At 33.2% G+C, this 25,864-nt stretch overlaps 5 protein-coding genes, 1 long non-coding RNA gene and 1 other non-coding gene across 8 annotated transcripts; 5 read left to right on the plus strand and 2 right to left on the minus strand.

The window, feature by feature from the left end:
- The first annotated feature begins 881 nt into the window (after window positions 1–881).
- On the plus strand, window positions 882–5,376 carry LOC103861105 (putative defensin-like protein 9). Its single transcript, XM_033289021.1, is given in 3 exon segments — window positions 882–3,151; window positions 3,643–3,655; window positions 3,657–5,376. Coding segments are annotated over 3 exon segments (225 nt in total). The 5' UTR covers window positions 882–3,087; the 3' UTR covers window positions 3,805–5,376.
- A 321-nt stretch (window positions 5,377–5,697) lies between these two features.
- On the minus strand, window positions 5,698–7,080 carry LOC103860444 (plastid division protein PDV2). Of its 2 annotated transcripts, XM_018657974.2 has the most exons (3): window positions 6,847–7,080; window positions 6,649–6,816; window positions 5,698–6,464 (listed from the first exon to the last, which is right to left on the minus strand). In XM_018657974.2, exons 1-3 carry the CDS (start codon window positions 6,931–6,933, stop codon window positions 5,892–5,894), a joined length of 828 nt encoding a protein of 275 aa, XP_018513490.1. In that variant the 5' UTR covers window positions 6,934–7,080; the 3' UTR covers window positions 5,698–5,891. The 2 variants fall into 2 exon arrangements, with proteins under 2 accessions (XP_018513490.1, XP_009136293.1); XM_009138045.3 differs by having other exon boundaries at window positions 6,649–7,016.
- A 126-nt stretch (window positions 7,081–7,206) lies between these two features.
- Window positions 7,207–8,538, plus strand: LOC103860443. Its single transcript, XR_631362.3, has 2 exons — window positions 7,207–7,444; window positions 7,576–8,538. It is a non-coding gene; the product is annotated as an uncharacterized LOC103860443 (long non-coding RNA).
- Window positions 8,539–9,387: 849 nt separating this feature from the next.
- LOC103860445 (putative FBD-associated F-box protein At5g50270) lies at window positions 9,388–10,587 on the plus strand. The gene is made up of 4 exons (XM_018657357.2): window positions 9,388–9,571; window positions 9,673–10,025; window positions 10,104–10,238; window positions 10,309–10,587. The coding sequence occupies exons 1-4, from the start codon at window positions 9,388–9,390 to the stop codon at window positions 10,585–10,587; spliced, it is 951 nt and encodes a 316-aa protein (XP_018512873.1).
- Window positions 10,588–12,601: 2,014 nt separating this feature from the next.
- TRNAQ-CUG lies at window positions 12,602–12,673 on the plus strand. Its single transcript has one exon. It is a non-coding gene; the product is annotated as a tRNA-Gln (tRNA).
- Window positions 12,674–12,810: 137 nt separating this feature from the next.
- On the minus strand, window positions 12,811–16,801 carry LOC103860446 (probable LRR receptor-like serine/threonine-protein kinase At2g16250). The gene is made up of 4 exons (XM_009138048.3): window positions 14,395–16,801; window positions 14,184–14,309; window positions 14,063–14,085; window positions 12,811–13,719 (listed from the first exon to the last, which is right to left on the minus strand). The coding sequence occupies exons 1-4, from the start codon at window positions 16,254–16,256 to the stop codon at window positions 13,124–13,126; spliced, it is 2,607 nt and encodes an 868-aa protein (XP_009136296.2). The 5' UTR covers window positions 16,257–16,801; the 3' UTR covers window positions 12,811–13,123.
- A 278-nt stretch (window positions 16,802–17,079) lies between these two features.
- Window positions 17,080–25,436, plus strand: LOC103860447 (3-ketoacyl-CoA synthase 18). The gene has a single exon (XM_033289016.1). It carries the CDS (start codon window positions 22,623–22,625, stop codon window positions 24,084–24,086), a length of 1,464 nt encoding a protein of 487 aa, XP_033144907.1. The 5' UTR covers window positions 17,080–22,622; the 3' UTR covers window positions 24,087–25,436.
- Window positions 25,437–25,864: the final 428 nt, after the last annotated feature.

The following is a 25,864-nucleotide window of genomic DNA, read 5'->3' on the forward strand; positions in this document are numbered from 1 at the left end:
GATAAGTTTAAAATTATCAAAAACCCAACAAATCTTTTTTTACTGCTCAACAAAAAACTTACAAATCTATACTGTTAAATTAGCCAAAAACCTCTCAAATAAATTTTAAGTTTCTCCAACTAATCAAAAGTAACTTTTATAAAATGCACAAAGATATAATGAAATGTGAGATTTGGGCATTCGGGTCTTCGGGTCAAATATAAATCGGTTTTTTTCAGGTCCAAGTTCTTTGGGTCTTGGCATTTATATCCAACTAGGTATTTGAATATATTTTTTTGTTCAGGTTTGTTTCTTTTAATTCCAGGTAAGTTTGAGTCTTATTAAAATATTTGTAAAATTTACTATGTAATTTGGCTACGTAATGAGTCTAGCTCGGTTCGAGTATTTAGGACGAAAAATCTAAAGAATCCTAAAAGCCAAAAAAATCAAAACACGAAAATACTCAAAATCAAACATATACCAAAAATAACTAAATATCTAAAAGACCAAAATCTTACCCGAGAACCAAAAATATCCAATATTTTAAATATATTTTTACAATTTGAAATTAAACCTGAAACTATAACAGAAAACGTGAATCCAAAATTTACAATAATATTTTTTATACTGAGAACATATATGAACTACTCAAATATACATAATATGAACAAAACATTCTAGGTACTTTGGATACCCGGAGTTCAACAGAGACCCGCAGGTCCAAAAAAATCTAATAGGTACTTTTTCTCAATCTTGAACCTGAGCCTTTATTTCGTATTAGTTTGGTTCGTTTATCAAATTTAGGTAAAATTTTTATACTTAAGAAAGCATTACATAAGAGTGTATAAAAAAATCTCGAATAAACTTATTCATAAGTTATATAATTTTAAACAAATTTATATTTGTGGGTAGGCTTTCGCTTAGATGTATGCAAGCCCATTTTGGTTTCTAAGAAAGAAAGAGAATATGCAGAAATCAAAGAGATATGATATGGATTCAATATCTGATAGAATCCCATAAGAGATTTATCAGTTTTGCAATCAGAGTTCTTGTGAGCGTTTCTGAAATAGTGTTGAGTATGACCATTTCATTAATTATTTATTATAACTTATTTGATTATTTAAAGTAATCATTAAAATATACTCTCTTTGTTCCTAAAATATCTATATTCTAGTTTTTTCACACATTTTAATAAAACAAATTAAATTTGCATAATTTTTTGTGTTAATCTTTTTTCCACAATTTTAAACCAATAAAAACTCAATTAGTGCAATTAAGATTTTTGAAGTTTGCAATTAGTTAATAAAACATGCATTGAAAATGTAAAAAATAAATCTTTTAAAAACAAAATTTTTCTTTAGAATATGTATCTTTAAGGAACAGAGGGAGTATACAATTTTCAAAAATCTTATTAATTTATAAAGATAATAATAAATTTATTTTAACTTAAATTTATTTTTTTATTTTTATTATAGCAAATTCTATTGAAAAAAATCTAAAAAATACTAAAAGTTTGAAATAGTTTTTTTTATAATTAATGCATTAATTAAATTCATAATTAATAATATAATAATAATATTATAAACTATTGTTAAGGTAAATTTTATTATAAAACGAAAAAATAGATGTTATTCTTTCTAAATTTAATAGTTAGTCTATATCATATTACAATAGGTACTATATGACAGAATTATGTTAAATTGATATATTAAATTATTTTATTTTTAAAAGTAATTTCACATAAATAAATAAATAAAATATCATTCACCGTTAAAAGGGATTAAAATTTGTAAACTATATAATATTTTTATATAAAAAATAAATTGTTAAGATATTTTAATCTTTTATACCTAGACTATTTATTATTTTTTAAACTTTTATCTTTTTGAAACTCACAATAAAATATTATCTAAACATGATTGTATACAAAATATAATAATATAAAACTAAAATTTAGTTCTTGTGTTATTTCCAAAATATGCTATTAGAAAACTTTGAAATTTTAATAAGTCATTAAAAATATTAATGATGAATGCATTTTAATATAATTTTAATGTACATTTTTAATTATAACAAAATTTATTTAGAAAATACCAAAATTTTACCTAAGATTTCAATATTTTATCGAGAAATTGCTAAAAATACCACATTCATAATACCACTTTTCATCTTTACCTTAAGGGGAATTTTCATGTTTACTACATATTTTATTTATTTTGAAACTCATAATAAAATATTTTCTAAACATGATTATATAAAAAAATATAATAATATATAACTAAAATTTGGTTCTTGTGTTATTTAAAAAATATGCAATTAGAAAACTTTAAATTTTAATAATTCATTACATTATTAATTATAAGAATAGATTTTAATTGTAATTTAAAATTATTTTAATTAAATAAAATATTTAAAAAATATAAAAAATTTTGCCTAAGATTTCAATATTTTATAAAACATTTCATTGATTTAGTAAAAAATCTGAAATTCATATATTCTTCTACACTCAAAAAACAGTTTTGTAATTTTGAAATTTTTCTTGACCAAATATATAATTTAGAAAATGAATATTTCAAAATTAAAATGATAATATTCCAAATTTTGCATAAGATAAAATCATAGATGCTAAAGTATAATTTTTTTAAATGTAACATGATGTTTTAAAAGAATAAATAATGCAATATTTTGAAACCTTAATTTAGTAACAAAAAATCAGAATACTTATTAGTAAGAAAGAATACTTAGGAACATAAGTAAAATGAAAAAAAATACCCACACATCTATGCAGATTGAACTGTAATGTCTTCTTATGATTCTATGCAGTCTATGGTATAATTAAGTACAAGATATATACATTAGGACCATAATCACAAAAATATAAATTATCACATATATGCTCCTTAAAAACTTGATTTTGTTCCATATATTTTTATTGTTCATCGTTCCACATAATAAATAATATATATGTTGATATTCTACCAATTAAAATTATACTTTTGTTTACTATAAAATTCTAGCTGCTCGTACTAATGTTACAAGTTAATTCTAATATTAATATTTCTATTTTACCTCTAGATTATATTTCTTTATCTAAACTAGTTGCTAAGTATGAAGAATTTTATGCAGTTAATCTTTAAATTTTTCTTTATCTTCATACTACTTGCCGGCCAAGGTAATTTTCTATGATATTAAGTTATATGTATGTAACCAAATCTGCTAATTTATATAATATATTATATTCATATATTTTAATTTTTTTGTTTGATATAATTCAGTATTTTGCATGCATAGACTAAGTAAAAAAAAGTTTTAATGTATGAGTTATTAATAATTGTTTTTACACCGTCATCTCATAATTTGAAAAATATTTATGCTGTACAAAAAGTATTCGATAGAATATTGAAAACCCATAGATTACATGAAATCCTTAATATATAACAAACTGTCATTATAAAATTAAACAATTTTTTGTTCTACTTAGCAAAAATTAACTGACATTATTGCGATGAATACATGAATTTTGGTTATAAAATGATTGTTTTTACATAAATATTAAGCACTAGAAGTAACTGAAATATAATTTTTGCAATTATGAAGTTTTTTTGTAGTTCTTGATTACATTTATGGTCATTAATTTGAATTTTTATCGGATATTTTTTATAGGTATGAAAATGGTTAGGACAAGAAATGTGTGAAGCAAAGAGCATAAATTTCAAGGGAATGTGTTTGAAGTGGAGTTATTGCAAACAAGTATGTATAAGCGAAGGTTTTCCTGATGGTCATTGCAAGGGATTTATCCGCAAATGTGTTTGCAGGAAACCTTGATTTTTGAATTAAAAGTTATTTAACTGATTAAATAAAAATCAATAAATAAATTTACTAGTTATTTGATTTAATAAAAAATCATGTACTGGAACTTTAATTCTAAGATATGATTATTTTCCTTGATCAGTATCGCATATATATTTATTTTCGTTAGTTACAAATATATAAATATAGTAATTATCAATATAATTAACACAAAAGACATTTTTGACATCTTCTTGATTTCCTTTCATTACAAGTATGTCACTCCTATATTTATGGTTAACAAATTTAATACATTCTATGTTTAATATAACTGACGATTCCATATAATTAAAATATTGTTTCATATATTAATTCATATATCGGATTACTGAATCATAAAATATTTATATCATCAAAAATTACTATTAAACAACCCAAATTATCATTTTCCAAATTATCATTTTGTTTTCAGTTATAACACACGATTATAACACACAATTCCATAGCAATGTAAAGCTATATCATCATCATTAAAATATTTTTTGGTTTTCCAAATAAAAACTCAGTTCATATAAACACACACACACACATATATATATATATATATATATAATAAAATATCTATACAATTTTATTTGGAATAGGTCATATAATTTATATAAATGTTTTTTTAACGATTCCATAAGATATGACATTCTTTTTATCTTATGTAGCGGAAGATGAAATATCTCAATATTCAATATTGCACCATCAGATAATATTCAATATTGCACCATAAACCTTACATAACAAAACAAACCATATATGGAATTATTGGTTGGACTGTACATGTAGAAGTTTAATTATAAAATTTAATCTATATTTTTATTGTTGTAGTTGCATGTTATTTGCTCTAAAACCTATACTGAATCGGTATCTGGTCTGATTTTCAAAACAATGCTTTACACTTTTAACTGTATTATTGATTATGTAGCAATATATTTAATTAACAAGGTGTAAAAAGTATATTCTCACATTCTTTGTGAAATTATATAGAAAACAAGATTTTCTAACATATTCCTTAAAAGTTATCCTGTTTATTAAAGAATAATACAAAAACAAATTCATCAAACCTTAGTATAGAAAAGTATTTAAAAAATTTTGATCAAAAAATTTGATTTAAAACTTTTAAAGAAGAAAAAATTGATATTAGTTGAAAAGTAATCTTAAAACATGTTTTACACCAAATTTGTAGAAAGCCTTACACTTATTTAACAAAAAGGATTTTAATTCCATATTTTGTGCTCTAAATTATGCTAAATATATTGAATTTATGGTCTTCATCACCTACAACCCTTAAACCTAAGTGTAAATCCTACAAATGTAGATATCACAATCTCGACAAATCAACATAAAACTTATATTGTAGTACATTGAAAATTTAATATGTTACAAATATTACTATAATTTTAAATTCAATACTATCAATTGAAATATTTTTTAGACGTACAATATAGATATATTATAGCCAACATGAAGTTCTGATATATAGTTGTTCAAAAAAAAAAAAAGAAGTTCTGATATATTTTTTGATGTTCAATATAGGAATTTGAGGATAATTTTTAATAACACATATGGTTACTAATTATTATAAAATCCACAACTCATAAAATTAGCTCATTTCAATTAATATTAACAAACACTTATTTTTAGACCATAGTTAATAAAAATGTCTATATTATATGATCCTGTTGAGTTATCCAAGACAGTACTTGCTAAACAAGTTCCAGAAAAAGTTATATGGTAACAAAAAAATCTATGTGCTAGTATTCTGTAACTGATCAAGTTTTTGTCAAACCACAATAAAAAAATTTCTCATTATTTTACTAACTAAAATACATTGTCTGGCCATTACGCAAGTGGTGATAGTTGTGATACACTGAAACCATATGATTAACTATCAGAAGATAAATACTACCTTGCAAATGGATCTCACATCTAAGATTATATGCTGAGAGGCACAAGCAAGAACAAAACCTTGGGGGAGTTTTGTAGCTTCACATCTAAAAGAGACAACAGATTGAAACTTTACACACTGAAACTCATGAGGCAATGAAGATTACAGAGTAGGGCGTTATTACAATTCAACCGTATCCGTAAGTTACATCTCGTTTGGCTAACACCGAGTCAAAGGGTATCTCGACTCTTTCCTTCACAAGACACCTCGCTTCACCGTCTTCAATCACTAGCACTTTCCCTGGAGGACATTGGTTCGGTGTTCTCTTCCCTCTTTTTCTGATCTCTGGACCATATCCAGAAGCAAACAAGATGGATATCACACCGATGATCGGAAGCATGATCTTCGCAACAGAGCCTAAGAAGCGAACAACTCCATGGGGACTTCCCACCTCGGTTTCCTTTCTCACATGTCCTGACCGAAACCCGTTTTCATCAGATATCTTCTGCTTACACGGTAAAAGAGGTAAGTAGCCATTGTTGTTATCTAAACCGAGGGAGAGAGGAGGGTGAACAGGGTAAGGAGGAAGGAGAAGATCGTTCTCATAGTCAACTCTTTCGCCAGCAAAAGTCGAAGCCTCGCGCAGTACTTGGAGCTCTTTCCCTTTGTAGTCCTTGAGCTTCTCAAGCAACACCTTCCTGATGTAATCAATCTCGGAGAGAGCAACTTGCTTCTCATACTGTTGCCTTTGCCGTAGATTCTGTTTTTTTTTTAATTACAAGAAAACCAATCAATACCATGATAGATAACAGATCTTATTAACTGAGAATTAAGACAGTGAAACCAATTCCGACCAAATCAATGTTTTGAACTAAAAAAGCCACAAACTTTGGTCTGGTTTTGGCTAATTGAGACAAAAAGACATAGAAGCAGGGGTTTAGAACCTGTAAAGAAGCAAGCTGAGACTCTAGAGATTCGAGAGCATCGCGTATACGCAGAAGCTGTTCATCTGCTTCTTCTTCTTCCTCCTCCTCCTCTACATCTCCAGAGCTGATTGAGTCAAACTCCTTATCTTGATTCCCGATAGTCCCATCCTTCTTTCCTTCTCCGGGAAAAGAAAGGTCGTTTCCGCTGACGGCGGGGCTGGAGCTGTCGATAGAATCGGTGATCTTGAGTCTGAGCTCGGTGGCTCTGGCTAAGATCAACCCGATGCCTTCTTCGTCTTCCATTTTCAAGCGAGTGAAGGAGAAAATTGGGGGTTAGGGTTTTTGTAAGGTAGTGAGTGAGTGAGTGAGGGGGGGGAAGAGACAAGTTTTAGTTTGGATTCGTCGAGAGTGTTGTAAACAGAACGCGTGACTCTGGTTGGTTAATATTCAGATTTCAGATTTCGTTCTGCTGTTTCTTTCCTGCTTTTGATCAACGGCCACAAATATTCAACAATTCGTTTTCTTTTTAATTATTTCAGTATTTAGGAAGAAGGACCGTCTTTTCTCTCTCTTCCTGTTCTCTCTCCTATCTTTTATAAGGAAGAGATTGAATTGAAACTTTTGATTCTCGTCATGGTTTCTTATCGGTGATTTCACCTCCGGTATATTGTGGTCAGTTCGACGAGTACATCCGGTTTCTGCTTCCGGTGGCTCACGGTCTTCTTGACGGAGCTATCCAGCTTTGTCTCCGCGTCGTATTTCTTTTTGAAAGCGGTAGCGATTTATTTCTGGGGATTTTTCGGTTCGTTGTTCGGTATTTTCGGTTTTTCTCTGCCCAATCGACTCTCTTTCCTCAGTCTCGATTCATCTCTTCCTTTCCTCATCTTGAGCCGTTTCATCTTTAGATTTTTTTTTCATTTATAAAAATGATCATTCATCATGCAGAAAGATCGATGGTGGTGGGTTAGATCGTAGACGATTTGTCTTTTTGGAAACGTAGATCTGGTGTGTGACTTATTCCGCTGTGAAAATGACTCCGTCGTAAGTCGTTCTTCATCGGCCTGACTCTGTTTGGCGGCAGAGTTCCGTCAAGTCTGCACTCAAGCACCGGTGAAAGGTTGTATCTTCTTTTCTTGACGCGTGTTTCAGGACGCAGGGCATTCGTCCACGAGGTGGGATGAGTTGGCATCTTCTTTGATGGGTTTTATCCTTGGACGTACGGTCTAAGTTGTTTGTTTAGTTTCGGTCGGTTGGTTGGCTTCGTATACTGTTTTTGTTGGATTTGGTCTGTTTCGACCTGGACCCATTAATAAAAGTACCCGATGACAAAATAAAAAATAAAAGGAACAAGGACCGAAGGGAAATTGATAGAAGCCACTTTTGAATTTTTTAACACAAAGATGACAAAACATAACATTCTTACATACATTAAAAAAAAAAACATAACAGATTTGAAAATTTGCAAGAAATTTGAGAGAATTAAAAAATTTCCCTCATACTCCTTCGATAATTTGAGGAAGATTTACGATGAATTTTTTTTGGCATTGTAATCTCTTCACAATTCCGCCACAATTTTGCGAGGACAATATTCCGTCGCGATTTTTTTTTCTTGCAAATCGTATGCTTTCTCCTTTTTCAAAAAAATCGTATGCTTTCTTATTATAGTGCCAGCAAAAAATAGTGAAGTATAAGCTTTTAAAATTTTATATTATCAAAGTGGTCCAACATGTTTATACTAAAAGATAAAGATGATTTAGAAAAACAGTACAAAATCTAAATTTTGTTTTCATCGTATAATTACATTTTCCAAATCCAAATATTGCAAGTACTAAATTGTTTACCATTTGATAATTTAATTGAAACCTAAACTACTAAAGAAAACTGATAAACTAAAGTTGCATTTATAAAGAAAACAACATATCTACGTACACAATGAGGGTCAAACTCTAGTTTGCATTTAAAGGATAGCTTCAGGCAATATATAAAGATTATGAATACTTATCTCGTTTGATTACTAAGATGAAAAGATCCACGGTGTGTCGACGGAAAACTGTATCAGTTAGAGATTTTCTTGAATTGTTAGGATTTGGAATTTTGAACTTTGTTTAACCGTTAAGATTTTGTGCTAATAAAAGAGCCAATAACTAATGTTAGTTTATTTTAAAAGTAAACAATTAACATATAATATCTAAAAAATAAGTACAAATATATCCAGATTTTTTAGAAATATATTCTGTTATGATCATTTATATCTTTTTGTTTGTAATATTATTAATACGGTTTTAATTTTTTTGTTGCTTACTTTTTTTTTTTTTTTTTTTTGATAACTCTGGTATCAGAGCAGTCACATTCCCAACTATCCCCCGAAAGGGGTCCAGCGCCTCAACGGAAGAGATGTTAAATCCGTTGTGGCCAAGACTCGAACCCTGGAGGCGGGCAGTACAGCTGTACCTCCTTTACCACTAAGCTACGAGCGCTTGGTACTCGAACCCTGGTGGCCAGATGTTAAATCCGTTGCTTACTTTTTCACGTTGCTTGGTGTTTTTACTTGGTTTAACCGGTTAAGTTTGGTTAGACAAAGTTGGTTAAGTGGCAAACTAAATTAACTATTTAGGGTTTTGCTTATTGGTCACTATGGGGCTGTTATAAGTTAAAACAAATTGGCGATATATATACACACATATCTCAGCAGATCTTGAGATAAAAAGATGAGGGTTTTCTTCTACTTACTTTGTGTACTCTAAAGGAACCAAGAGAATGGGTATGATTAGTGACTTACCTGACCACATGCTCCTTGAGATACTCTCATGGCTTCCAACAAGAGAAGTGGTGGCGACAATGCTTTTGTCCAGACAATGGAAGTTTCTTTGGAAGCAAGTGGCAAAACTTGATTATGATTTTAGCCAAAACGATGGCAAAACTTTTCGAACTTTGTCAACAGGTTTTTGCAGTTACACGAGGGTCGGGTTTTTAGAAGTTTCAAGTTATCGGTCAGTCCATATTGCACCACAAGAAATGTTGGAACCTGGATTAATTTCGCAGTTTCCCGGAAGGTGCGTGACCTTGAAATCGACCTAACCGCTGCCCGGAACCCGATGATCACGACTCTTCCAAAGAGTCTGTACACTTGTGGGACACTAACTTGTTTGAAGGTAAAGGCCCTTGTACTCGACGACATACCTGAAGAATATCCAATTTGTCTCGCATCGCTCCGTTACTTGTACCTCTCCGTGTCAAGTCAAGTGTCGGCCCACATGTTTATCGGTAAGCTTACCGCTGGTGCTCCTCTTCTAAAGAAGTCAGTGGCACGCGGTGACAATGTCTACAATAAACAGTTTCTTGATTACATGGCAAGAAAAAACTCATTGAAGAGCTTTACATTGTGCTCATCAGAGGTAAAAAATATTACGCAATATGTGTTTAACTAAGTACTTACAATATTATTGATACTCACCGGTAACTTAAAAATGTAGTGGGATCCCGTCACCATTGGCCCTTACTTTGGTAAGCTTGAGCATTTTTGTATGTGCACATGTTCCCCCTTGTGGGATTCGCTTATCGCATTTCTTCAATATTCTCCTAAACTACGCTATCTCCAGCTAACCAAGGTGCGATTTTTTAAATTCTGATAAATATAATTAGAGCTTTATATGATGTTAACTTTCTTCTTCTCTTCAGTCTTGCAACTTGAGACGTTGTTTTCTTTGGGCTGAGCCAATTACTACTAGTTTTCCCAAGTGCTTGTCATCCACACTTGAAACCTTGGAATGGAGAGATTATATGGATACTCAATTCGACAAAGATGTTATCTCTTTTCTCCTCAAGAACTCTACGTGTTTAACAAAGGTCAAGATTGTCCCCGTATCCACCGCTGGTGATATTGAGAAGCTTCGAATCCGCACCTACCTCTCAAACTTGTCTAGAGGTTCAACTGCGTGTCAGCGTATCTTCCCTTAAACGATAGTATCAAGCTCTTAAGATTTGTTATATTCATCTGCTCTATTTTTAGGTTTGCTTTTCTATTTATTGTTTTGGTCCCTTGCACGAACCTTGCAATTAATTTTAAAATAAAACATAACGAAACGATGTTGTTGCATTCACTCATTTGAAACTGGTTACATAATTGTTGTATCATAGAAGCAACGGTGACCACGCAAAATTTAGCTTTTGCCTTGTCAGAATCCAACACTTTCTTTGAAGAGATCATGAAAATTTTATATTTGATGTAATGCTTGCCACAAACGAGAATGTAGACATCAGCTCCACCTATCAGCTAAGTTCTGATCTCACAATCCTCACCCGTGCAGTTGGCATTGTCACATGATCAATGATCTCGTTCTACATCACGATCAGGCTAATTGTGTATTGAAACAGTTTGAGCGTCATCTGTATTGCCAAGGATCATGTTCATCACAAGAAAACCAACGATATTGATGTGATATAACACTTTTGAGAGATGAGAAGAGAATTAAAATGAAGAAAGTGGGAAAATGCATATAACATTGCTGACATGGCCACTAACTCGTTTCCTCGACATGTTTAAGATTGCTTTGACTTATTGAACATCTAGACAGGTTTTGTTTAATCTGGCCCGAGTACGCATTTGATCTGAAGGAACATCCGAAGCAAAGATAGAATCTAGTACATCTAGCCCTGGAAGAGTGCATCTATTACGTTTGGAAGTGGAAAAGTGCATCTATTATTAAATTTATATGATTCCTAAAAATAATCGAGCAATAGTCATTAAAATACAGTTTTAGGTATAACTACTTCAAATATAGGCATTAACAATTATTGGAAAGAGTTTTATAATGCACAATACAACTTAGAAATTCCATAAGTAACTTTGTAACACATGTCTCATCTTTCCTGGAGAACCCCATGCTACCAACCACAACTTATATCTCAAATCAAATAAATTGCTGAAAGTCAATTTAAATAATTCATAACATAGTAAAGCCATAAATCCGATAGCTGAAGTAACTAAAATTCTTATCGATAAAATCGTAAAACGGTAGTCTAAAAAAAACCTCAAGAAACATCCATCCATCCGATCAGTACTTACTTGTCAATCTCACTTTCCTTTCTTATCTCATACTACTTTTTCAATATATAATCTATTTTTTTAATCTAAAATATTTCATATTGAATTCGAAGTGTCATGCTATTATTACTTACCTAATTTGAATAGGAGGGAAGAAGGGTGACTAACATGAGAATCATTCGCCTATTAATGATCATGGGTAATCTAACAAGTTTTCCACTTTTTCATGTTGGAACTCCTGTGACTCTATCTGCTTGTCAATATCATCATTCTCTGTTTCTGAAATGAACTCCCTGGAATCCTAGCCATAAAATTCTCGTCAAATACAACACTGTTGTTCAATACAACTCATTTCTCTGATGGAGACTAGACTTTGTATCTCTTGACTCCATCTCCGTAGTCCATAAACACTTTTTTTTTAACTTTTGGTTCTAGCTTTCCTTTAGTAACACAATAATAACATGTGCAATCAAAAACTTTAAGAATTAAGTAATCAGCAGATACAGCTGACATACCTCATAAAGTATTTTACACTCGATGCTTGTATGTGGTCCCAAATTGATAAGATAACAAGATGTATTCACTGCTTCAGCTTGAAACCTCTTCTCTAAACCAACATTAGAAAGCATGCACCTCTTTCTTCAGCAATGTCTGATTCATTATCTCTGTTACGCCATTCAGATGTGGTGTGTTTTTGATTGTATGATGTCATTGTTAAGCAATCCATGCATCTCTATATAAAATGAGTTCTCTTGATATTGCGCAGGTTCAGGTTCAATACCTAGTAAATAATAATGTTAAGGTATTATTGATGCCTTGATGGTAAATGTAACAGTTGTCACAGGAAACTCGCACAGAACACAAAACCTATATAGATGTTTCAGTTTTGATTATAGCTATATAGCAAGCAGTTGACAACAACAAAGTGGTTCTATGGTCTAGCGGTTAGGACATTGGACTCTGAATCCAGTAACCCGAGTTCAATTCTCGGTAGAACCTACATTTTGTCTTTTTTTTTGTTTCGTCCAAATATATTCTGAAGCTTCCCACATGAAATCAAAAAGGTCTAACTATTACTTTAATCCACATAAGATCAGATCCAATCAAAACGCAGGATAAAAAGTGGAACTGAAACATTTAAACGAAACCACACATTCACCTTCTTTTTCCCGGCCTTCAATAAGAAAGAACCCCAGAAAACCCAACCTCCATGAATTACAATTTACAATAATAATGATCTAAATAATAATAATCTAAACTTAAAATTTTTTTTTAAAAAAGACAGTAAAAGAGAGAAAAGAATGATAAATCTATAAATAAAAAATGATAAAACCCCGTATTCTCCCCTCTAACATAATGCAGTATGTGAGGGGCTTTGGTTATTATCAACACAAAGAATCGATGAACGAATCATTAAACGTTATCCTCTTTAACTCTCCCCATAAGCACTTATACATCTCCACCGTAACCAGCAGGTTCAGGCACAATCTCACTAGAATGCCGTCTTCTCGACGAAGAGTTCCCATTGTTATTGTTCCTTCCACTACTCCCTTGCGACCCCGAGTTTCCATTACCACCACCACCACCACTTGTTGTTCCTCCAGCTTGAACCTCCGACGCGCTCTGCCTCCAGCTCCCAAATATAGCAGCGTTCCACGACCCTCTCGACGAGTTTGTTCTCAAACGTGAAGACCCTCCCGAGCCAGAGCTGTTATCCTCTCTCACTACTTTCAACGGATTCTCAAGCGCGTTCACAATGTGTCTCATCAACGGCCGTCTTGTTGGTTTCGGGTTTAGGCATGACTTTGCGATGATAGCCATCGCCCATACTTCTTCTAGAAGATCCTCGTCCACCATTAACGACGGATCTAAGATCTTGGTCACTAGCTCCTTCTCGTTTGTGCTTATGTATCGCAAAGCTTCTTCCATGTAGGATTTTGCTTCTGCGTTGTCTGGCGAGCTGATCCCGAGCTTCCCCGTGACTAGCTCAAGTAACACTTTGCCAAAGCAGTAGACATCATAGGCGCATGTTGCATTTGCTGCACCTGATGAGAGGTAACCCATTCAATCACATTGCTTCAAAGAATCCTAATAGATTTGGCTTCTTAGTTTCAGACCTTAAACACATGTTACATTGTTACTACAGGGCCGGTCCTGTGCAAAACCGAATGAAACATACGCCTCTAACCTAATTTTTTTTGAAGAATTACATAGACAAAGACCCCAAATTTTTTTTTATTGACACATTTATTAAATTGCTTACAGTCCCCAAAATCTAAGAGCCGGCCCTGATAACTTTTAATGTAACATAGGACAAGAAGCAACTAAACTGTTGCACACATGTATACTTCAAAAACTAGAAGACTTTAGTTTATATCGCAAACATACCTGAAGAGGATGCTTCAGTCGATCTGCAAGAGAGGGAAAAGAAGCGGGAGGAGCATAAGTTAAACTTGAAAGTGACGAGACATCATCATACAGAGTTTAATTAATGTAAATGAGAACTTACTGTGGTAACCGAAGTAAACGAGAGATCCTGCTTTGATAAACATCACCTTGAGCATATACTTCGCTTAGGCTTCCGAGACGTACCTCAAATTTATCATCAAGTAGTATGCTACTTGCTTGCACATCCCTAAGCAACATTGAACACACACACACGAGTTACTTTCGCTTTTGTGCTTACTTACTAGACAATACAGCAACAAGTATCAATGTACCTATGAACTAGAGGTGGAGAACACTCGTGATGCAAATAAGCTAATCCCTCAGCTGCACCAAGAGCAATCTTCAACCTCGTTATCCAATCCAAAGACTTCAAACCTTCGTTATCCGACTTCCTAAACAAAGAGCTAGCCAAGTCACCGTTCCTCATGAACTTGTACACCAGAACCTTCTGGCTCTCATTCTCCAAGCAGTGTCCAAGCAAAGGAACCAGCCTCTGATGATGTCCAGCTTTACTCAACACCTCAAGCTCTGATACATAGTACCCTTCGTTTTTTCCTCCCTTCATATCGATCTTTTTTATAACAATTTGTGTTCCGTTATCCAAAACCCCACGGAACAAACTCCCGGAGTGGCCATGTTTGATCAGATTCGCGTCATTGAACTCCTCTGTAGCTTGGAGAAGCTGCTCAAACGCAAACGCGTTCCCAAGACGCGACAGATCAAAAGTCTGTGCTCCTCCTTTAGGTGGCTGTGAAGTTTCATTTAAATGTTTAGTAGGCCTATCACTGTTCCCTCTTCGACGTATCCATAAAGCCACAAGAATAGGCAAGAGAATGAATATCAGAATAAAACCAATTCCTCCACCAACTACTGCTAGTATAATCACAGTCCTGCGGCTTATCCCTGAAGAAGCCTTCTCCGAAGTATCATCAAACTCTAGTCCTTTAGATGTGTAGAACGACGAACAATCTTCTGAAGACTTCTGTCTCTTCTCGTTTTGCAAACAGTTTCTTGTGACAGACGCGTTTGCTCTCAGCACGTAATCTGGAACCTTGCCTTCAAAGAAGTTACCAGAGAGGTCCATGGTGCTGAACCTTGTGAGAATCCCTGTGAGCTCGCCGTAGAACATGTTCGAGGAGATATCAACCGCCACTGCATTGATCTGGTTCGGACCAGAGGTAGAGTTTGGTAGCATTCCTGTGAAGTTGTTCTTAGCAACGTCTAGAATCTTTAACATAGGCAAGAACCAATACGCATCAGGTAGATTCCCGGAGAAGCTATTTTCTCTGAGAACTAAACTCTCAAGTTTGCTATTAGCACCAAACAAATCAGGTGGTAAGGTTCCACTCAAGAGGTTATCACTAATCACCATCTTCTGAACATTCGTTAGCTTCCTAAACTCTTTAGGAACCGAACCAGACAACGAGTTAATGCTGAGATCAAGAACAACAAGATCCACGAGGTCACCTATCTCCGGAGGAATCGAAGAAGAGAAGCTATTGCTGGAGAGGTTCAGATACATAAGCTTCGATAACAATCCAACACCAGGAGGGATGGGACCAGCGAGGTAGTTATCAGAAAGATCAATCTCGGATATACTCAACAAACCTCCTAAACTGCTCGGAACCGAACCGGTTAAACCGTTACGAGAGAGGTTCAAACTCCTCAAGGTAGTTAGGTAACCGAGCGTCACGGGGACAGCGCCAGTAACTGAACAAGAACTGAGATCCAAGACACGCAATGTAGTCGTAAGACCGAACCAATCGGGGAGAGAGCCAGGTAGCGAGAATCCAGAGGCGTTGAAGTAAGCTAAGCTGGTGAGGTTGAGGAGCGGATCAACGGAGAACCGCGGGTTTTGTTTGCCGAGTCTCGTCCTCCTGAGGCCTGAGATGTTGATCCCGACGATGCTTCCGTTGCTGTTGCATTGTATCCCTCTCCAGAGACGGCAAGGGTCGCGTTTGATTGGCCAGTCGGTTCCTCGTAGGCCGAGAGTGGACCTGAGACGGAGTAGAGTGAGACGCTCGTCGTATCGAGTTCGTGATTTCGAAGCAACTACAACTAAGTCGAGCAAACACAATAAAGACAAGAACAAGAACAAGAACAAGAACAATGAGCTTCTGTGATGATCAACCATTGCTCATTTTCCACTCTCCAACATCGTATCACTACAATGTTGGATTTTGAGACAGAGACAGATGTCGAAGTGGTTTTAGTCTGTGTCTGGATCCCAATTACAGAGACTTTAAAATCCTAATTAGAATATCACTAATCTTTAAAAACTGAAAAAAAATAAGGATTTGTGAAAAAACTTGGAGAGAGAGGAGAAGATCGAGATCACTGAGAAAACAAATGGAAGACTGTGACAGTCCTCTCTCTTTTTTTTGAAGACACTAATTAACATGGATTTTAATACTCCATAATCAGTAATGTAATGATACGCACAATGATGAAAGAAAAATTATTAGTACTAGACTTTTATTTATTTGTTTGCATTAAATTTAAAACATATATAGTTACATTACAGGTGATGTCCTTTTATTGTTTGGTTTGATTTTAGGTGAAGCCAGTTGCCAGTTTCTGTAGAACACGCTGGGAACAAAAGTTCCCTTTCTCTTTCTTTATTTGTTTCAAAATTAATATTTTGGATTTTTAAGGAATGATATATTATTCATGTACTAAATTCGGCATTCTTGAGAAAATGAGGTAATATATTCTTCCAACTAAAGAAATAAATATTATATTCATTTTTTTAATGAGGTAATTTTTATGTGTTTATTGAAATAATACCTACTCACATAAACATAAATTTAAAACCGTTTTTTAAATAACATTTATAATAAGTTATGATATGAATTATTTGACTTGTTCCAACTACCACATCGTATTATTGGGTGGTCACATGTTATGCAATTAAACCAAATCTTCATTCTAGAAATGAGAAAAGAAAATAAAGTTCTCTAATTTTTCTAGTTGAAGAAAAAATGCTTTTTTTTTTCTTTTGTTACCACCAGTTGAAAAAGGTTCCCAAATGATCCAACCAACGAACTTTCACTAAGATTTAGCCATACACTATGTACTGGTCAACTAAAAATCTCAATGATCTAAATTCACGGGGGCACTGGTTTAGATCGGTTCTGCTAAAAGTGTACTTACGATTTATTTGTTTTTCTTGAGAAAATGTACTTTAGTTTTCTAAGAAACTTGACCAAAAAAAAGTTTTCTAAGAAAAGCTTTTAAGTAGCTTTTTATTAACTTATACAATTTACTGACCGCAAACTCTCTAAGCGTAGGCTTTGTTAACTACCATGAACAAGTCACACAAGACCAAACCCACGAAGCATCATGTTCTTTAGGTTTCGAACCGGTTTTGTGCTATAGAGACTTGTGTGATTTTAGTGTGTTTATAGGGTTGATGAGACATGCTGAAAAGCGTTTGAGTATATATAAAGGGGAAATTACGTGTTCATATATTAATAAAATGGTATTCTACGTCCTGGGAAAAATGGGATTTTGTAAACAATTATTGTAAGAAAATGTTTTTATTACTCAAGGGTAAAAAATGATCTTATGGTGACTTGTTCGTTGTTGTTCCTTCAACCGCGTCTTTGTAGCATTTCTCGTAGCCTCTCGTAGTGTTTTATTTGCTGCACAACCACAAACACAGTGAGTTTCAATTTAAAATTCAACGAGAGCTTCAAATTAGTGAAAACAAAGAGAGAGAAGAGCATCGTAACCTGTTTGCTCACAGACGGTGAGACCAAGGAGACGGCTTGCTGAAAATGAGTCACCTTGATGGTACAATCAATAACACCATCACCTTCAGACGACTCAATAGAAATAAATTTCTCCTCTATTGCCACGTGTATAACTTTTGTCCACCTTCCAAATTCAAACCAAACCATCAGAATCATTCACACATTACAGAACACCAGTCATCTAATGATTCAAGAAAACAAAAAAAAATCACCAGGTTAGCCAGATCAGCTCCGCTGAAACCTTCACAGTTTATCCTCGCAATGGCATCCAGGTCAACACTGGATCTACGGGTTTCTTCTTTCCCATAGCTTTAAGGATTGAAGCACGCTCATCCGCGGTGGGTAGAGGTACATACACAAGGTTCCCAAACCTACCATGTCTCAAGTCTAAGTCTTTGGACCACAACAGAGAGTATCTGAGCCCTCGCATCTACATCCGGAAGGCCAAGAGCAATCTCACAATCAAATCTCCCATTTCTCCTCAGAGCAGCATCAATAGCCTCAAGCCTGTTCGTAGCTTCACATTCATCTTATCAAACGGTCGAGGATTGAGAAGCGGGAACAGAACATCAGTCTCCAATTTATCCAACACTGTTTTAATCCCACCGAAATCTTTAAAGGTACGTCCGTTATTCCCCTCAACAGCTTCCAAATCAACGTCACAACTCACAAGTAGTAGTTCCGCTCACGGAACGAGAGACTTTACCATCCTTTCTCAACCCCGTTGTAGTCATCTTGCTGCTATCTTTGTTTGTCACAGTCTCGACTTCAACAATCGGTTTCTCAGAGGAGGTTTTCAGCTTAGCGTAGTGATCACGTAAGCTGTTATTGGTCAAATCAAACTTCTCGCTGTATACGGCATCCTCAGAAGTCGAGACGACATCGCCACTGTCTTGTGAAGAAGAAGAAGAAGACACTGATCGCTCTTTATTTGTCCTCTTATCATCGATATTAAAAGGGGTGGTGAATCTTCGTAAAACTATTGAAAACAAAGAAAAGAACACAACACAACCCCTTTTTTAGCAGGATGCAATTTGGGGTTCAACACAACAATCTACAGTCTCTAAGGAAAGAGACTAAGAAAATTATACATAGTCTACATAAGTAGTAACCAACCTATAAATATCATATTCCACAATGAGTAATCTTGTACCACTAACCATATGGATATCTCACGTAAATTGCATTGAACACGATCAGATATTAACCTACCAGCTCTAGTCAAACTCTTCACGATCATAAATCTCTGGTAGTTAAGAATAATTCATTATAGTTGACGAGAAAGTTTGTCTTCAGAAAAAAAACCTAATTTTTTTATTGGAAGGACTCATCCATGAAAACTAAAACATGAGCCAAAACCTACAATTAAACTGAATCATATAACTAAACATGAATCTCTTCAAAGGAAACAGAGAAACGTATAATACAAGGATCAAACAAGAACCTAACATTGCATGTCATAAAAAGCATAGAAACTCTCAGTGTCGTGAATCAATAACCTAAACTTGAATTTTTTTTTAAGCAAGAGAAGAGCCACAAATTTCTGAAAACAATAAAAACAGAAGAATCTTTGATTAAGACAGCAAAATTAATCGTAGCTACTGATCAAACAAGTGAAGAACCTTGAATTTCATAATTCAAGAGAAAGTGTAGAGACATTACCAGAAATAGATAGTGGAAACGGGAGAACTTCTGAGCTGACACACGAGAGAGTAGTCTTGTGTTTTCTAGTCGACTGGTGATACCTCTCAGACTAGGTTTAGGTTTGGGTATTCGGTTATCCATTCAAGTATGGATAGATTATTTCAAATTTTCTCATTTTCCTAGGTTCCACTCTAATAATTTATAAATACAGACCGGGTTTAGATAATAACTCTTCGGATTCAGTTTTAATTTTTAATAAATCTTAAACGTATAAGTAAACCGTATATTTTTCAGCTTTGAGTTATATCGGTCCAGTTCGGATGTATCTGAAGTAAAAGATAAAATTCAAAAGAAAAAATAAGAAAAACACCTAAACTGAATAGAAGATAATTCAACATACATCAAGTTGATAAAATAACAACAAAGTGTTGAATCATGCATAAACACAAGGGAAAATAGTTTTTAATCAATATGTATATTACTCTCTCTGTTCCTAAAAGATTCATATTTTAGAATTTTCACACTTTTTAATAAAACATATAAAACTTAGCTATAAATGCATAGATTTTGTAATTTTATATTTCTTATATTTTAAAATCAGTACGATTTTAAGAAATGCAAATAATATTTTTGAAGTTCACAATTTATCATTATTAGTTGACAAAAATTACATTGGAAATATAAGATATGTATCTTTTTGAAACAAAGGTTTTCTCTAGAATATGGATATTTTAGGAACAGAAGGAGTACTTTATAGATAAAGTAGACATGTTATTTTAAAGAGTAAATTATGAAATACGTATTTATAAGGTAATTGGATATTTATAGTATATATTTAAGTTTTAATACTTATTTTATATAACATATCAAAATAAACATTGGAGTGATCATTTGAAACATATATGTATGTTTCAAATATTTATATTGACTATTATTTCGGATTTTTGGGTTATTCGTTCGGATTCAGTTAATAACACATCAAGTTCAGATATGTTTTGTATATGTCTGTGTATTTTTTACGTTTTAGATCAGATAATGAATCAGATTTTTTGGTTATGTCATTCGGATTTTATCCCCTATCTCAGACTGTCAAGTTCATCATTAAACTGTCTAATTTAACTATTTGAATCATTATGTGTTCCAAAAAAAATCATTAAACCACATAAACTATCTATGTCAAACTAACTGTAATATTTAAAGAGTGAAAATCAAGTTCAATTACTTAAAATAGCATTTGCAATTATACACCTATTATCCGATTAAACCCATCTGAAATCCGAATGGCAAACGCTAACCATTGTTTTGGTGTCATTGTGACTAGTCATAGTTTACTTCTTACTCTGTCTGCATTAATTTCTTGTTTTGGATTTGGCAACAATTCCACAAAGCACCGGAGGTTCTATTCTTTCGCCGTACGCCTCGATACAGCCACTGCATGCCTTATGGGTCCTTTTTGGTTCCTAAAAAAAGGAGAAGGAAATAAATAGGATTTTAAAGATTAGTTTGATGAAACTGAGGACACAACTTCTCGGAAGATAACAAAATTACTTGTTTAAACCTAAATTTCTTGACAGACAAGAAAGAAATAGGTTTTTTAAGGCTAGAGTGTTTAACTTCCCATACAAGAAAAAACAGCGTGGGAACATGTGCACTGGGCATAAAACCCTCAACATATTATGCTCTTTCGTGTTTTTGGGATTCGTTAGTATTCTACCGTTGTGTACTAGAACAAAACCACGTGACTAATCACACTGCCTTTACCGTTTTATAATATAACTATAAATCCGTATAACATCAAAATCATCTACTTTTTTTACGTCAAAATCCATGTATTATTGACTCAATTAAAGAATTTGGAAAACGCCGAAATTAAAGAATTTACATGGAAAACGAGAGAACTTTGGAAACGAGATAATTTGGAAAGGAGATCCGCCCTTACATCAAAATCATCTAGTGGCTGAGGTAAGAAGATATGTGATGTGGTCCAAAATTTAATAGATTACTAATTTTGTCTAAACTGAAGTGAATTAGTGAAATATTTGGTCAAAATTAGTTTTTGACCCCCAAGCAGTATTTTTGAAATCCGACTCGGACTCTGAATCAGATAACTTACCAGGTCGACCAAGGACAAACCAAAGATTAATAAATCAATTAGTTTTGTTATATAATAATATATTAGTTATTAAAAAATATAAGAATTTTTTTATGTTTAAAAAACATTTGGAAAAATACTTAACTATAGTTTTTTTTTCATTTCACATACAAAATATCAACAAAAAATAGACTATTTAACAATTTCATAACAAGTTAAGAATTGTGACATATAATAATAGTATATCAAGACTTGAATTCTATAATTATTTAAATGTCAAATATGAACAATAAAATGAAACTTAAAATCTATAATATGCCAAAAGTAAAACATAAAATTGTAATAAATAATCGATAAAAAATAAACTAATGCCAAATCACATCAAAATATATTCATAATCCACATGATCTTGTTATTTATTTTTTAAAACTAAAAACTTAACTTCTTAATTAGAATACAAAACATATTCTAATAATGTAACCGAAAAATCTAAAAAAAATAATTAAAAGTTATGTTATGGTTCAACCAGTAGTTCAATCGGTAGCCGAATTTCGGCTTTAACGGTTTTTGTGGGTTTTAATAGATTTTTAAATAATAGATTTTTAAATAATAGATTTTTTCTAAAACCCAAACCGGATTTACCGATTCGACCAGGGAGAGGAGGTTGGGTCGGGTTTCAAAACACTCCCCCAAAGAAATTTGTGTAGCAATTTCAAATAACTCACAAATGCATACAATTTTATATTATTACTTTACTTTGAATATATCAAGTTTATATACTATATAAGCCTCAGTGAAAATCATCTTGATTACGTTTCTGGTAGAGTAAATGCAATTTGAAGATTCCTGAACATGTCATATACAAAATATAATATTTGCAGGTTTTGCATGCTCATCTCTATAAGTATTTGCATGTGAATATAGCTAGAAGCAGAGTGCAGAAATAAGAGATAAGATAGAAAGAGCGTACCTACCCATTCTTTCTTTCTTTGTTCACGCATACTCTCTAATGGCTAACGTAAAGCTTCTTTACCATTACCTCATAACCCACTTTTTCAAGCTCTTCTTTCTCCCATTAATAGCACTAGTGGCCACTAAAGCATCAAGCCTAACCCAAGAAGATTTCCACAATCTCTGGTTCCATCTCCAACACAACCTCCAAACTCTAACCATTGTCTTTGCAATTTTCACATTCGGGTCAACCGTATATATCTTGACCCGACCTAGACCTGTTTACCTCGTTGATTACTCCTGCCATCTTCCTCCTGCGCATCAAAAGATCACAGTCCAAATGATCAGAGATAATATCAAAAAGAATCTAGAAATAAATCCTTCTCTAAGATTACTGGGCGAGGAGTCGTCTTTGGACTTCTTTTATAGGGTTCTTGAACGTTCAGGCCTGGGGGAAGAGACCTACCTTCCTAATGCACTTCATAGCGTTCCACCTCTCCAGAACATGGCGGCGGCACGTGAAGAGACAGAACAAGTCATCTTCGACGCCATAGACAATCTCTTAACCAACACCAAAGTCAACACGCGCGAGATAGGTATAATCATCCTCAACTCCAGCACGTTTAACCCGACTCCTTCGCTCTCAGCGATGGTGGTGAACAAGTACAAGCTTAGGAGCAACATCAAAAGCATCAATCTCGGCGGTATGGGATGCAGCGCAGGCGTCATCGCCATCGATCTCGCTAAGGACTTGTTGCAAGTTCACAAGAACACTTACGCTCTTGTGGTGAGCACAGAGAATATCAGCCGTAACGCGTACGCAGGCGACAACAAATCTATGATTGTCGCCAACTGCTTGTTTCGTCTCGGTGGAGCCGCGATATTGCTCTCTAACAAGTCTGAAGACAGAAGACGTTCCAAGTATAAACTGCTCCACACGGTTCGGACACACACCGGAGCGGATGACAAATCTTTTAGATGTGTGCAGCAAGAAGATGATGATAAGGGCAAAACCGGAATCTCATTAACCAAAGACATAACCTCTGTTGCTGGGAGGACTATTACCAAAAACATAGCCACTTTGGGTCCATTGGTTCTTCCCATGAGCGAGAAGCTCCTCTTTTTCAAGACTTATTTACGCAAGAAGTACTTCGACGACAAGATTAAACACTATGTTCCGGATTTTAAGCGTGCCATTGATCATTTTTGTATCCACGCGGGTGGGAGAGCTCTGATCGATGAGCTCGAGAAAAGCTTGGGGCTATCTCCGGTTGACGTGGAGCCATCGAGATCGACTTTGCATAGGTTTGGTAATACTTCTTCGAGCTCTATTTGGTATGAGTTGGCTTATACGGAGGCTAAAGGTAGGATGAAGAAAGGGAACAAAGCTTGGCAGATTGCTTTAGGTTCAGGTTTTAAGTGTAACAGTGCGGTGTGGGTGGCTTTACGCGATGTTAACCCTTCGGTTAATAGTCCTTGGGAACATTGCATTGACAAATACCCGGTTAAGCTTGATCTTTGATTCTTTCAAAGTTAATAAGGTTGATCTCCAATATGCATGCATCGGTCCACTTGTTTCTCTTCCTTTTATAAAATGTTGGTGAGTATGTTTCCCCAGTGCTTTTGTGTCTAGATTCGCCCCTGTGCCATGTGAAGTTTTCATGCAAGTTGAATTAATTAAAAGCTATAAATCTTTAAGAAACTGGATACTTACTGTTTATACATACACTGTTTGTTCTCCGTGGTAAATACGAAACAAACACGATTTAAAAAGGTTAGCTATAATGTGATTTAATTATGGTTTATAGCTATTAAGAAATCTTGTGGCTTAAAATTTTCACAAAATCTGGTGATTATCTATACTATTAAAAGGGAATCACTCCTAAAAAATCTACTTAAACAAGGTTGTTGGACCATTTCATTAGACTTAACTATTTATTTGGTCTTAACTTATATTTCTCTAACTATATAAATACTTTACATAATTTAAATGAATTCATTTATTATTTTTTCATAATCTATTATATAATTGCTCTAACAATAAATCCATATGAATATATGATAATTATTCAAATGTGATCATTACCACATATAATCTATTAATAGTATAAACTTTTAATGGTGTAGTTATGTTTAATAGGTATATAATTTGTAGTTTAAATTTTAAGTATTCATTTGGTCCTTACTTTGGTTTATATTTTTCTATGCTCGATTATTATGAAATTCAGCTTAATTTTGAGTTTTTTCTCAGTTTGGTACGGTTCAATGTACTCGGGTAAATGTACTCAACCCTATACATTATCTCTTATATAAGAAAAATGTATTTAATTTCAAAAATAAACCCGCGCTTTCTAAGCGCGGGTCAAAATCTAGTCTATACTATTAAAAGAGAAACATTTTAAAAAAATCTACTTAAATAAAGTTGTTGGACTCTTTCATTTTTTAGTCCAACCTATTATATATAACTAAATCTTATAAGCAACCTATTTTATAGCAACCAAATAAAAATCTCCTACATTTAAATAAAACATATTACTGTTTATTGACTTTAAATATTATAATATAAACTGTCGACCTATAGCCTTTTAAATATGTACGTAGGTTTTGTATGAACCATTGTTTCTATTAGTAATGTTTATATAATATGTTTGTATCGAATGATGGTATGAAATTATTATAAACCAACATTATACCTCATATAACAAGACTTTAATGAACCATATATTAGATATCTATTATTTAAATGAGTCCGTGTTTTCATCACAAAAATATAACAAATTAGTATTTTCATCAAAGCATTTTAACAACTTACAGGTTTGGTAAAATGCTCATACCTAAGAGAGAGTTATATAAGAGTGTACATATATTTGAACAAAAAAAATACATACAAAATCTTGAATAAACTAATTCATGAATTATATAATTTAAATAAATTATCTTTTTGATATCGTATGATTTTGTAACATAATAATTTACAATATTTTCAAAATATCAATTCACAAATTTTGTATATAATCCTAAGAAAAACCCGCGCTTTTAAAGCGCGGGTCAAAATCCAGTAATATTTTAAATAAATAGACAATAGTTTTGGTTGGTTAATTTTTAGTAAAAGACAAAAATATATTTAATAAAATCTCTAGTTACATCTTAATTTTCAATAACATTTTCTGTAAATTACTTATTAAGTAAATGTTATTTTCAAAATCTGATTTTGTTTTATTAGATTAAAGTTAGTTTACAATAACATCAAAATATGATTGATGTAAATCATTATTAAGGAAAAAATATGTGATATTATCT

The sequence above is a fragment of the Brassica rapa genome, chromosome A03, assembly GCF_000309985.2.
Source record: "Brassica rapa cultivar Chiifu-401-42 chromosome A03, CAAS_Brap_v3.01, whole genome shotgun sequence".
NCBI lineage: Eukaryota > Viridiplantae > Streptophyta > Magnoliopsida > Brassicales > Brassicaceae > Brassica > Brassica rapa.

Coding starts and splice junctions, on each gene's coding strand:
- LOC103860447 (XM_033289016.1), top strand. CDS start 22,623: ATGGCTAACGTAAAGCTTCTTTACCATTACCTCATAACCCACTTTTTC.
- LOC103860445 (XM_018657357.2), top strand. CDS start 9,388: ATGGGTATGATTAGTGACTTACCTGACCACATGCTCCTTGAGATACTC. Junction 9,572..9,672: donor TTTTCGAACTTTGTCAACAG/GTTTTTGCAGTT, acceptor TTAATTTCGCAG/TTTCCCGGAAGGTGCGTGAC. Junction 10,026..10,103: donor TTACATTGTGCTCATCAGAG/GTAAAAAATATT, acceptor TTAAAAATGTAG/TGGGATCCCGTCACCATTGG.
- LOC103860444 (XM_009138045.3), bottom strand. CDS start 6,933: ATGGAAGACGAAGAAGGCATCGGGTTGATCTTAGCCAGAGCCACCGAG. Junction 6,465..6,648: donor CTCAGCTTGCTTCTTTACAG/GTTCTAAACCCC, acceptor AAAAAAAAACAG/AATCTACGGCAAAGGCAACA.
- LOC103860446 (XM_009138048.3), bottom strand. CDS start 16,256: ATGGTTGATCATCACAGAAGCTCATTGTTCTTGTTCTTGTTCTTGTTC. Junction 14,086..14,183: donor CGTTTACTTCGGTTACCACA/GTAAGTTCTCAT, acceptor CCTCTCTTGCAG/ATCGACTGAAGCATCCTCTT. Junction 13,720..14,062: donor GACTGAAGCATCCTCTTCAG/GTATGTTTGCGA, acceptor ACCTCTCATCAG/GTGCAGCAAATGCAACATGC.